Here is a 12,651-nt window from a genome sequence, read left to right as displayed (position 1 = left end):
CTCTTTGCTCTACAGATTTTTTGCAAATATGTACATTACAATAAAATGAATTTTTTGATATGTATGATTTATGAAAAGGCATTCTGAAATTATACCCCATGCAACGAAGTTGTGAAGGGTATAATGTTTTTGACCCGTCTGTCAGTCCCTTTTATGTCAGCACAACTCCTCTGAAACCGCTCAATAGAAACTTTGTAGCTAATGAGGACACATGTGTAGATGTGCATATTCCCAGGAAATTGAATCATGCCCATTTGAACTTAGAATTCCGAGCCCGTCTGTCCTGTTCTTGTCAGCGCAACTCGGACCACTCAACAGAATTTTGTAAAACTTTATAGTTAATAAGAACACACTGTGTAGATGTGCATATTCCCAGAAAATTATGATTCAGTAATTTTTCTTGGAGTTATGCCCCTATTGAACTTAGAATTTTAAGTCCGTCTGTCCTGTTCTTGCAGTAATGCATTACATTACCATTCATTATGTGAGGCCATTGTCAAACAATGTTGGAGCGTGGGGTATGTGAGCTTGCTCACTTCTGCTTTCTTTCATATTGTGACTATTTTTGTTTTATTGCTCTCGTTCTTCAATTGAAGTCCTGTGCGCATTAATACGCAATTTCCGAGTTGCCCAATAGTTCTTTCCCTTTGTCGAACTCTTGCGCATAATGAGACGCAAAATATACTTTCGTCCACACGCAGGGGGTACAATTTCTTATCGCTATGAGGCGCCGTTTTAATATTTTTGAAGTATTTTCTGATATCAAAAAGTTAATTTTTTGATATTAGAAAATGTTGATATCAAAAATTCGAATTCTTGATATCAAATGATAACAGTCATTTTCTGATATCAAAAATTCGAATATTTGATATCAAAAAATCATTTTCTGATATCAAAAATACATCAAATTTTCTGCTATTAAGAAATATAATTTTTGATATCAGAAATTCACATTCTTGATATAAAAAATATAAGACATTTTCTGATATCAAAAATTCGAATTTCTGATATCAAAAAAATTATATTTTTTGATATCAAAAAATCTCATTTTCTGATATCAAAAAATCGATTTTCTGATATCAAAAAATATAATTTTCTGATATCAGGAATTCAAACTGATTTCTTGATATCACAAAATATGTTTTGTGATATCAGAAAATAAATGAAAATGGCGAAAAATCATTACATAATGAATATTCCCTTGACCTGTAGAAAATCAACTAGTCTACATTGCCCAATTTGCTTTCTAAAATTCGTTGATGTTTCAGATTCTTTGAAGAATTTTTTAACGAGAGAAAGAATTTTATAAGGGTTCTTGATAATTCTGGACATATTCAACATGTAGAAATGGAGCATTCAAAACGTGATTACGCCGTATATATAGGCCTATATGAATGTGATAGTTTCATCTTAATGTATGCATCATTTCAATTAATGTGCCCTAACCACTGATCTATCTAGACCGATATCCACGATCCGTAGAGCCCCAATTACTACACCAGAATTTATATGACAATAAAGACATAGTTTTTCTCGAGTCCATGAGAATCCATTTAATAAAATTAATAAGTTTTTTTTTTCTCCGGGAGAACTCATACCTAGATTTTCATAACATTTTTTTTTTCAGGAGAACTCGTACCCAAATGATTTTTTGATATCAAGAATTCGATTTTTTATATCAAAAATTAACCTTATTTTTTGATATCAAGAATTCGATTTTTTGATATCAGAAAATAATTTTTGATATCAGGAATTCGAATTCTTGATATCAGAAAACGATTTTGTGATATCAAAAAATTTATTTCTTTTTATTCAACTAGTCGTACCCATCAATATCTGGGTACGAGTTCTCCCGGAGAAAAACTTTGTCATTTCTGTCATAAACATCTTGGTACGAGTTCTCCCGGAGAAAAAACTTTGTCATTTTATTTGATAAATCTGGGTACGAGTTCTCCTGGAGAAAAACGTCATTTCAGTCATAAAAATCTGGGTACGTCAATCTTAAGCTCATAAGATTTTGGACGAATTAGATTAAGTTGGATTTTGTTGTGTTTACATTTGATTTTCTATTATTCGATCAAACAACAATGTAAATCTTTCATCAATAAATGAAAAGCATAGATCTATAAAAATCAATAAAAAGACGTTTTTATTTTGGGTAACGTTTTCCATTGAATTTTCAAGTAAGACATTGTAAATAATTCAAAAATAGAGGTGATGTCACAGAAATTTTTGTGGTAAATAAGGGTTTGCAGCAATATTTACAACTAGTTTTACAAAATTCTACAGCAATGGTTCGAGTAACCGATTTCCATATTTGGACGCTGGTAAAGGACAAACACTATATTAACTCATAAAACAAATCATTGTATCATACATTTAAGCGTTATTTATTACACTAAATCCATTCAAAAGGTAAAACAAATAAACCAGAAAACGTATTTTCCAGCAATTTCAACGACGCGGAATTTTCGTTTCTAACACTCGCATGTGAGTGTAAGGAACGATAAATGACACCCCATTGGAAATAAGCTTTCATGGGTTATCCATGGTATTTATGTATGTATGTTTATGTGTATGTATATACCGAATAAACATTTATTTATTTATTTTTTATTCTTGGTAGAGATTGATTCATACGTTGACATACGGCACTAAAACCACATCTAACTAATTTGATACAAACAGTGTCTTCATAGTTGCAAATGACAAGCAATGAATTTCATTTAATTTAAAATTCATACTTTCTTTAGTTTGTTAAACTGGAAACGAATATCACAAATGCATATATTTCTGCATTGTTTGCGACCTTCATTCCTGTTTTTACAAACGAACCAAAGAAAGACATTTCTTAAATACGCGTATAAAGACTTTCAAGATAGATTTCATCGACATGTAAAGCTGAAAATCTCCTGACCTTGATTGTCCATATTTGATATTGATTTCCTTATTTCCGTATAAAAGAGAAATAGTCCAAGATAAACTCTAAACTCATAAAAGGTCAGCGTAGTTCATATATCTAAATTCCAATGAAAGCTAAGATAATATAAAAGAATAATCATATTTTCCAACAATTTCAGCAATGCCGCGAATATTCCCCAACCTATCTCCTGGGGCCATGATTTTTACAGACTTGAATCTGTACTATGTCAGGAAGCTTTCATGTAAATGTAAACCTTTCTGGCCCAGTGGTTTTTGAGAAGAAGATTTCTAAAGATTTCCCCGCTTTTACGTAAATGTAAACTTCTCTGACCCAATGGTTCTTGATAAGAATTTTTTTTAAAGATTTCCCCTATATATCTATATGTAAAACTTTGATCCCCTATTGTGGCCCCATCCTACCCCCGGTGGGGTGGGGGGGGGGTGGGGTGGGGGGGGGGCATGATTTTTACAAACTTGAAACTGCACTACGTAAGGAAGCTTTCATGTAAGTATAGACTTTTCTGGTCCAGTGGTTCTTGAGAAGATTTTTAAAGATTTTCCCTATACATTTCATATTTGTACGTAAAACTTTGATACTCTATAGTGCTCCCACCCTACCCCCGGGGACCATGATTTTAACAAACTTGAATCTGCACTACGTCAGAAAGCTGTCATGTAAATGTAAACTTTTTTGGTTCGGTGGCTCTTGTGAAGATTTTTTAAAAAGATTTCCCCATCATATTTCTATGTAAAACTTTGATCCCCTATTGTGGTCCCATCTTACCCCCGGGGGTCATGATCTATTTCTATGTAAAACTTTGATCCCCTATTGTGGTCCCATCCTACCCCCGGTGGCCATGATCTAAACAAACTTTATTCTATTTTATACCAGGAAGCTGTCAGGTAAATATTCACTCTTATGGCCTAGTCGTTCTTGAGAAGAAGACTTTTAAAGATTTTCCATATATATTTTTATGTAAAAATTTGATCGCCTATTGTGGCCCCACCCACCCTACCCTTGGGGGTCATGATTTGAACAAACTTGAATATGCACTCTGTCAGGAAGCTTTCATGTAAATTTTAGCTTTTCTGGTCCAGTGGTTCTTGAGAGGAAGATTATTAAATGACACTACCCTATTTTTGTGATTATCTCTCATTTGGTCCTTCATTTGAACAAACTTGAATCCCCATCACCCAAGGATGATTTGTACCAAGTTTGGTTGAAACTGGCCCATTAGTTCTGGAGAAGATGCTTTTTACAAACTTGAATCTGCACTATGTCAGGACGCTTTCTTGTAAATGTAAATTTGTTTGGCCACATGGTTCTTAAAAAGATTTTTAAAGATTTTCCCTAAATATTTTTATGTAAAACTTTGATCCACTATTGTGGCCCCATCCTATCCCTGAGGGCCATGATGTTTACAAACTTGAATTCGCACTATGTCAAGAAGCTTTTACGTAAATTTGTACTTTCCTAGCCCAGTGGTTCTTGAGATGAATATTTTAAAAGATTTCCTCTATATGTTTGTATGTAAAATTCTGATCCCCTAATGTGACTCCATCTTGCCCCCTGGGGTCATGATTTTAACAAACTTGAATCTGCGCTATGTCAGGAAGCTTTACATGTAAATTTCTACTTTCCTGGCCAATGGTTCTTGAGAAAAAGATCTTTAAAGATTTCCCTATATATTTGCATGTAAAACTTTGATCTCCTATTGTGGCCCAATCCTACCCCCGGGGGCCATGATTTTAACAAACTTGAATCTTCACTATGTCAGGAAGCTTTCAAGTAAATTTGTACAAGTCTTTCCTAGCCCAGTGGTTCTGAAAAGAAGATTTTCGCTATATATTTGTATCTGAAATTTTGATCCCTTATTGTGGCCCAATCCTACTCCCGGGGGTAATGATTTTAACAATCTGAAAACTGCACTGTGTCAGGAAGCTTTCAGGTAAATTTCAGCTCTTCTGGCCCAGTGCTTCTCGAGAAGATTTTTAAATGACAACACCCTATTTTTGCATTTTTGTGATTATCTCCCCTTTGAAGGGGTTGTGGCCCTTCATTTGATTGAACTTAAAAGTCCTTCATTCAAGGATGCTTTTAAGCAAGTTTGGTTGAAATTGGCCCAGTGGTTCTGGAGAAGAAGTCGAAAATGTAAAAAGTTTACATACGGACGGACGACAGATAACAGGCGATAAGAAAAGCTTACCTGAGCTTTCAGCTCAGGTGAGCTAAAAAGAGGAGCGGATCAAGGAGCTGATTTTAATCAGATTGACAGAGAGAGCGAATGAGATAAATACGGCAAGCCTCGCGAATGAATATACCATTTCAGCTAGTTGGATAGAGCAAATATCAAATCACGCAATATAGATATCCTCTATCTAATATCCACGCACTCTTTAGTTTAAACTTTATTTCATTTGAATATGTCAACATATATATACACAATAAATAATATACACACAGGATTCGGAAACAAGTTGTAGCAACTTATATTAATCCGTTTCCTTGAATTAACTTTGAATGATAAACGTACATTTGCCCTTGTTGCATGACAAAGATGAAAATGAAAATGTAAAGAAAAATGAAAGAAAAAACTTTAACAAGTAAATAAATAAACATTTGAAGAGATATAATAACATAAGTTCATAAAAATACTCTTTGTCTTTTCATCAGACCTGATTTTGATTTGATATAATTGTAAAGCACAGGATATTAAATAAAACTCAACTTATATTGTGATACAGAAAGTATAAACAACGAATATTTAACCAGTATTCAGGATTCAACGAAAGACTTTATATATCAACCCTTTTCAAACACTACGACCAACTTCGAAATCTAAACTAGTAGTACATTATGAATTTCCATCCAAAACATATTGAAAAAGTTTATATCCTAGTTTTGAGTATATACATGTAATGTTATAGTGCAGCCTAACATCTAAGGGGAAAATTCTTACTTTTACACTAAACGTATAAAAACCTAGTTTAATCTAAATTTAAAGGGACTTTTATACAGTGATAGACGATTAATCAAATGGTGAATAGAGAGTACCTTTTGAATTTTCAAAACTAGGTCGTAAATACCCCTCTGGATCCCCCATTATCCTAAAGTAACTAACACTAGATGGTCAGGTTTCCGAATGGGGAATCTACTGAGAAGGGTGGGGTCCACTCCACACCAGGGGCTCCATCCCATGCCCCCATCATATGATATGGCAAGACAGCATTTTACCCAATGACAAGTTGTATTGTTAAATTAGATCGTTATTACGACCATATAATTTGCAAAATACTTACTTTAAACGAGACTGTCGAAACCCCTGTTATACATCAACTTATTTGTCAATAGCCTGTCTCGATTTAAAAACTGACCATTCAGAGAACAAGCTTTTGTGTATCGAAGCCGGTGAGAGACAAACACCATATGCAGGTGATAATGGAATATTGCTAAATAAATATAGAAAGTTGACGATGGAGAAGCTGAAGTCATTTCGTTTGACATAAAGTTGAATTGTTAATTTGCCGTTAATATCTATGTTCAATAAACTATCTAAGTATGAAGTGGATGAGGAAGACTCTTTGATGCCTTTTATTTCGAGTTCACAGGGATATATCGAATCGACACATGAATGAAAATGATTATTGTTAACAGATAAAACGTCGTCGTTATATCTAAATATGGTATTGAAAGCCACAGGAAGATATTTTTACTTCTCATGTAGAAGCGTTTGAATAAACTCTGCTTCATATGAATATAAAAACAGATCAGCTAACAAAGGAGCACAATCCGTGACCATTGGATTTCCAACAGACTTGGAAGACCTGATCACCAAAGACTACGACGATATTGTCCACGAGGAACTCCAGCATTTCAACTTCAGCATACTTGTGCATGGAATCAGAATGGTATTTAACAAAGTAATGTTTAGGATGACTTATCACACGATATGAATATTTTCTTTTCCTATCTTTATTGAAGAAGCAACTGTCATTGATGTGGAAAAAGTCTCGTCTTTAATTTATCGCGAGGAATAGTCGTGTAACGTGTTGAAAAGTCGTACGTTTTGATGATGTTAATTTAAGTTTTGCGATTTCAAATTTACTAAAAGTTCTTAAGAATTTTTAAGAATCCACATTTAATTGACACAACTTCGAGCATATGTTGTGGGACAGTAATATTAAAGTTTCTCCTTCACAGCTTTTGATATATTCGTAGTACGATTACCAAATGAGGAATTTATGCAAACTTCGTTTAAAATACAGTTGTATTAATGAGCCTTATTAATAAAGACAATGTTGTTACAAGTTTTGTCAGCTGGAACCAAAACATACTCCTCATGCAACCTATCTAATTCTTTTATCACTACTGGTTTAATAAACACAGAAGGATAGATGATGCGTACTTTTGTTTTGATCTGTTTAATACGGGATTTGAATATTCCTCCTATTCTCCATTCTGACAAGGTATCAAGCTCTTTTTCATATTTAGCCCATCTTCGACAGAATTCAACAGATATGAAGTTCTGTCGCCATTAGAAAGACTGAGGATCTCTGAATTTAGGATCCTTATATTAAGCGATTTCAGATCCTCATTTTTCAACTACATATGCACACTTTTAATCCATTCTGACAATGAATCAAGTTCATCTTTTTCATGTTTAGCCCATGATATGGCATAATCCTCGACATAATTCATAATAGAAAAGAAGTTCTGTCGCCAACTGAAAGACCGAGGTTCTCTGTATTTAGGACCTTTTAGAATAAGTGATTTGAGGTCCTCATTTTCAACTATATCGACATCACCAGTAATGGCATGTCCACTTGGACTATAGTTGAAAGAAGATGAAGAGCAAGAACATGTAGATGGATTACGTATAAGATGGTCTATATCTAAGCACTGCAAAGTTTGTTTGTAATCAAAGAGTTTGGATGCAATAATAGAAGTATATTTGTATGAAATGCCGGGTTTAGACTTAAACTTGATATATGTTGGAATATTTTTTCTTCTGATGTAGAAGTTTTTGAATAAATTTTGCCTCGCAAGAAAATGAAAATACGTCAACAAATAAAGTAGCACAATTCGTGCCCATGATAATTCCATCAGACTCTTGGAGGACCTGATCACCAAACATGACGAAGATATTATCAATGAGGAACTCCAGCATCTTTTTATATCAACTTCAAAGTATTTATGCATAGAATCAGAGTGGTGTTTAACAAAGTCATTTTTTTAATGACTAATCAAGAGATACGTTTAAAGTCAGCATTTCACAAATTCTATGGTCGTTATAACGATCCAGTTTGCCAATACAACCTATCATTGGGTCAAATGCTGTCTGACGTGTTTTATACCGATTGTTAGACCGTTCTTGGCTCACTGATTTTGACTATAGATAACTCCGTTTACCTGATCAAGATATAGGGCTCATGGAGGGTGTGACCGGTCGACAGGGGATGCTTACTCCTCCTAGGCACCTGATCCCACCTCTGGTGTGTCCAGGGGTCCGTGTTTGCCCGACTGTCTATTTTGTATTGCTTATAGGAGTTATGAGATTAATCACTGTTCGTTATCTTCACATTTCATGAATATTTTCTTTTTTTCTTTTTCATCTATTATGTCAACCAATTAGAAAGCTAAAAAATATTCAATCATATGATAAAATAAATCATCTAAGTCTCTATATTCCTTAAAAATTCAAGACAGGTTGTAAAGTTCGGAATTATATTACAAACAATTCAAGAAAAAATACAGAAAATAAAACATCTATTAACAGCTCTTCCGCTTTTTACCCAAGACTATCCAATAAATAGGACTTTTTCTTGATTTAACGCTTGACGGTTGTGTGGATTTTGACTTTGACTTCTTTGTTGTGTTTAATGGTCCAACGAATGATAACACCACTGGAATCAAAATCACCGAATGGGCAAGACCAAAAAATATCACAAGGAACATAAGCTTTCCAAACGTTTTAAAAATATAACTGTTGGCAAATCCGAAGACAGAGATCCCCAGGAGCGTGGAAAACGCGGCATTGAATATTGGTCCTCCTGACCTGTCCAAGGCAAGCTGAACTTTAGTATCTCTGTTATCTGAGTCTACGGCAAGGTAGGCGTGGCAGATGTGGGCGCTGAAATCTACCGAGAACCCAACAGTCATGACAAGGTGTATCATGGATATGGAACTGAGGGAAATATCCCAAAAATACATAAATCCAAACAATCCAAGAAGTATGGTAAATAAGGACACCGCTATAATGGTGATAAGGGTTGGATGAGGCATGAAGAAGATGGTGACGACTATTATAACAACGATGGCGATTCCGACAGTTTGCAACGTGCTTGGGAGAATTTCAACAAATTGTTCGAAGAAAATAAACAAGTAAGAATATACTATTATGGGAATGACAGAATCATTCATCACTCCCCGCATGCGCAGCATCAATTGACCTTTGTCATAATTAGACTTTATGCTGTTACTCTTCAAGTAAAAGCGAGAGGAGGTGATAGTCGATCCTGCCGAATCAATCACTACATCACTGGCATACTGTGTCATATTTGTCAAAAATGTCTGGAGAGCTCTAATAAACGCAGATTCTGAAGTATTAACATACAGATGGGATTGTTTGAAGGCCATCAACCAGTTGATTTCATAGGACGAATCCATGTCTTTGTCGTTCTTCGCCGTAGTTAGTACTGACGTTATGACACTCTGTGTCCATGCAGAAGAATATGTCTGAGTATTCTTTACGTTAAAAGACATAACTATATCTGTACCAAAGTATTCGTCAATCCATGTGGCGTATTTGTGAAAGAAGGAGTCGTCCGCAGCAAGATTTTGTAGAGAAAGTCCTTGTTCAAGGTGGACGGCACCATACACAGAAAACCCAAAGTAAATGACAAACAAAACTATAATTATGATTTTCAATGTCAAGTGACTAATTATTTTTTTAATGAGTTTCTTTGGGTACCTCTCCAAAGGACTGTCGACGTCACTACGATCGTTAGGTGGATATCCGGCACATGCGTAAAGTAAACATCCTGTTTTCCCATCCTCTCTCAACGATTCTTTATCCTTTGTTGGCAGACAACAAGCCACACAATGGCGATTGGTTTTAATCCTTCTTTCATTTAAGACTATGATTGAGGAAAATATAGTTATTTGATTGACGTAGCAAAATAACACTGCAACGCCTGAAACAAAACAAGAATATCAGTTAAACTGATGGATGCTCCCTGGACTGCATCTGATTAATAAACTACTCCATATCATGAATGCCACAATGATCAATAACTGTTGAAATATAGTTTCAATGAAGTTTTTTTTTATACATAAGGTATATGTTTAGTAACCTTGACCTTTACAAAATGACATTGATTGACCTTTGTCTGAACGTCACTTGCTTATTACTTATTCGTGTGATATATGATCAATACCTGTTAACAACTGGTGAAATAAAGAATAGAACGTTTTCCTCAAATAAGGTATATATTCTGAATGCCCTTGACTTTTTAAAAATGACATTGAGAAACTTTGTTCTAAAATATCAATAACTGTCTAAATAATGTTGAAATGCTTTGTTTCATATCAAGGTATATGTTCTGAGTGACCTTAATCTTTTCCTGTGGGGATCCAGGTTAGAATATTTCCCCAGTTCCCCCTTGCTTGTCGTAAGAGGCGATTAAATGGGGCGGTCATTCGGATAAAAAACCGAGGTCCGTGTCCCAGCAGGTGTGGCACGATAAAGACCCCTCCCTGCTCAAAGGCCATAAGCGCCGAGCATATACCTATATTTTGCAACCCTTCACCGGCAATGGTGGCGTCTCCATATGAGTGAAATATTCTCAAGAGGGACGTTAAACAATATACAATCAATCAACCTTTCTAAAATGACCTTGAATGACCTTTGTCTAAAAGCCATTTACCTATATTTTATTTGTATGATATATGATCAATACCTGTTGATAAACTGTTGAAATAAGGTGAATGTTCTGCGTGACCTTGACCTTTCCAAAATGACCTGGAGAGAACTTGGTCCAACAGATCAATACATATTGAAATATTGTTGATATGGTTCTTTCATATACAAGGTAGAGTTCTGAGTAACCTTTTCGGGGAGCATGACAATACTCATTCAGTGCATACATACAACCAAACAGAGATTTATACTCGGGTGGTGAAAATTTTTCAATTGATGGAAAAATGGGTAAATCAATGCTTTGTCAGATCTAGGAACTCAAAACGTGAATATGTTTCAGCTGATGCAGCTATGTTTCAATTCATGGATAGAGATACGGTCGGTGTAGGCACGTGTGTGTTCTTATTGTAGCATCGTTTATATAATCTAAGAAATTGATCGATTACTTGCCAGAGTATATACAGAAGTTCCTGACGCTAATGAAGACGGAACTTGTTCCAATGAGAAAGGCAAGAAAGTCTGTTACGGACGTGATGGTGATGGCTATTCCACTGGTCTTCATCATGAAGTAAATTCTGTCCGATACGCTGGATTTGTCTACCGACTTAGCATCAGCTATACCCGACATCAAAATGAAAACATCGTCTATTCCAATTCCTGAAAAACAATCAAACGTCGTTACAAATGTTCTGTGGTAAAAAATTCTCACCCTATTTTCGTCGGATATATCATCAGAAACTTTTAATCTTATTCATAGCAAATCTTATTCATATGCAAACTGAATAGTCAATCAGATTTTTAAAGATAGGGAATGCATATTATCAGTTTTGTCTCAGAATATATCAATAGTCACTCACCTACGACAAGAAAAGGTGTGAAGGCGACAATGTTTATGATCTTCACTCCGATAAGACTCACAAAACCAACGGAAGACATGACAGAAAGAACAGCTGCAAAAACTCCAGCCTGGCCTAAAAGACTTCTGTCTGCTATAAAATTACAGTTCATTCTCGAGGTGGCAATGGAAGCATACATCATCATTATTGTTAATGTCGCAGCATAATAGAAAATATCTCCAAATATATTCTTCTCAAGTTCGTGATCTAAGGCCAATGAATATGAGTAAGCTAATTCTGAGACATTGACAGCAGCATCCGTAATGGCATTCACAAAAGCTTCTTCCCACTGATCTGAATGCACACTAAGAAGATGAAGATGATATGTAAGCTTTACTCCGATGGCGGATGTAAGCAGACCGTTTGCCGCAGATGGACTCGCAAGAAAAGAAGTTAGAGATGTGTGCTTGAATATAGGGTATGTGATATTATTCGCCAACATCATTTGCTTGAAATCACTTGACAAAAAAATATCACCCGATACTACACAAGAGCCACTCTGTTTGGCACACACATCAGTGAAGTAGTAAAGTGTTCCAGTTTTGTTGATGAAAATTGTTTTCTGAATGTGATTATCAACGGAGTTAATATCATCTAAAAACTCTGACGTCAGCATATTTCCCCTGTCTTTCGTGAGGATAAGAACTTCAATAAAGCGGGATAAATCTTTATGTGAATAGAAATCCAATGATGTTGGATATAAGCTCTGTAAATAATCCCTGTCTATTGAAGACTGGCTGTTTACTGGTGTATATAGTAATTCTGCATTACTTTCCTCCTCGAGTCGAAGCATACCTAGACCAAGAAGACAATTCACTGCGATGGCGATAACCAGGATTTTAATAGGATGTCGTGCCAGGAATCGTCCATAGCGACCAAACAGATGAGCGATTTTCTTTTCGTGTTTAAGGTAA

At 35.2% G+C, this 12,651-nt stretch overlaps 1 protein-coding gene across 1 annotated transcript in view; it reads right to left on the bottom strand.

The window, feature by feature from the left end:
• Positions 1-8,636: 8,636 nt before the first annotated feature.
• Positions 8,637-12,651, bottom strand: part of LOC125682558 (patched domain-containing protein 3-like) — a 4,026-nt gene continuing 11 nt past the window's right edge. The window contains exons 1-3 of the mRNA XM_048923201.1: positions 11,699-12,651; positions 11,292-11,498; positions 8,637-10,116 (exon numbers count right to left, since the gene is read on the bottom strand). The exon at positions 11,699-12,651 is cut by the window's right edge and continues 11 nt beyond it. Coding sequence (XP_048779158.1) covers positions 8,693-10,116; positions 11,292-11,498; positions 11,699-12,651 — 2,584 coding nt within the window. The 3' untranslated portion in view covers positions 8,637-8,692. The remainder of the gene's footprint in view (positions 10,117-11,291; positions 11,499-11,698) is intronic.

The sequence above is a fragment of the Ostrea edulis genome, chromosome 2 (genome assembly GCF_947568905.1).
Source record: "Ostrea edulis chromosome 2, xbOstEdul1.1, whole genome shotgun sequence".
Classification (NCBI taxonomy): domain Eukaryota; kingdom Metazoa; phylum Mollusca; class Bivalvia; order Ostreida; family Ostreidae; genus Ostrea; species Ostrea edulis.
The sequence above is the reverse complement of the archived record's forward strand: the minus strand, read 5'-3'. Positions and strand labels throughout refer to the sequence as shown.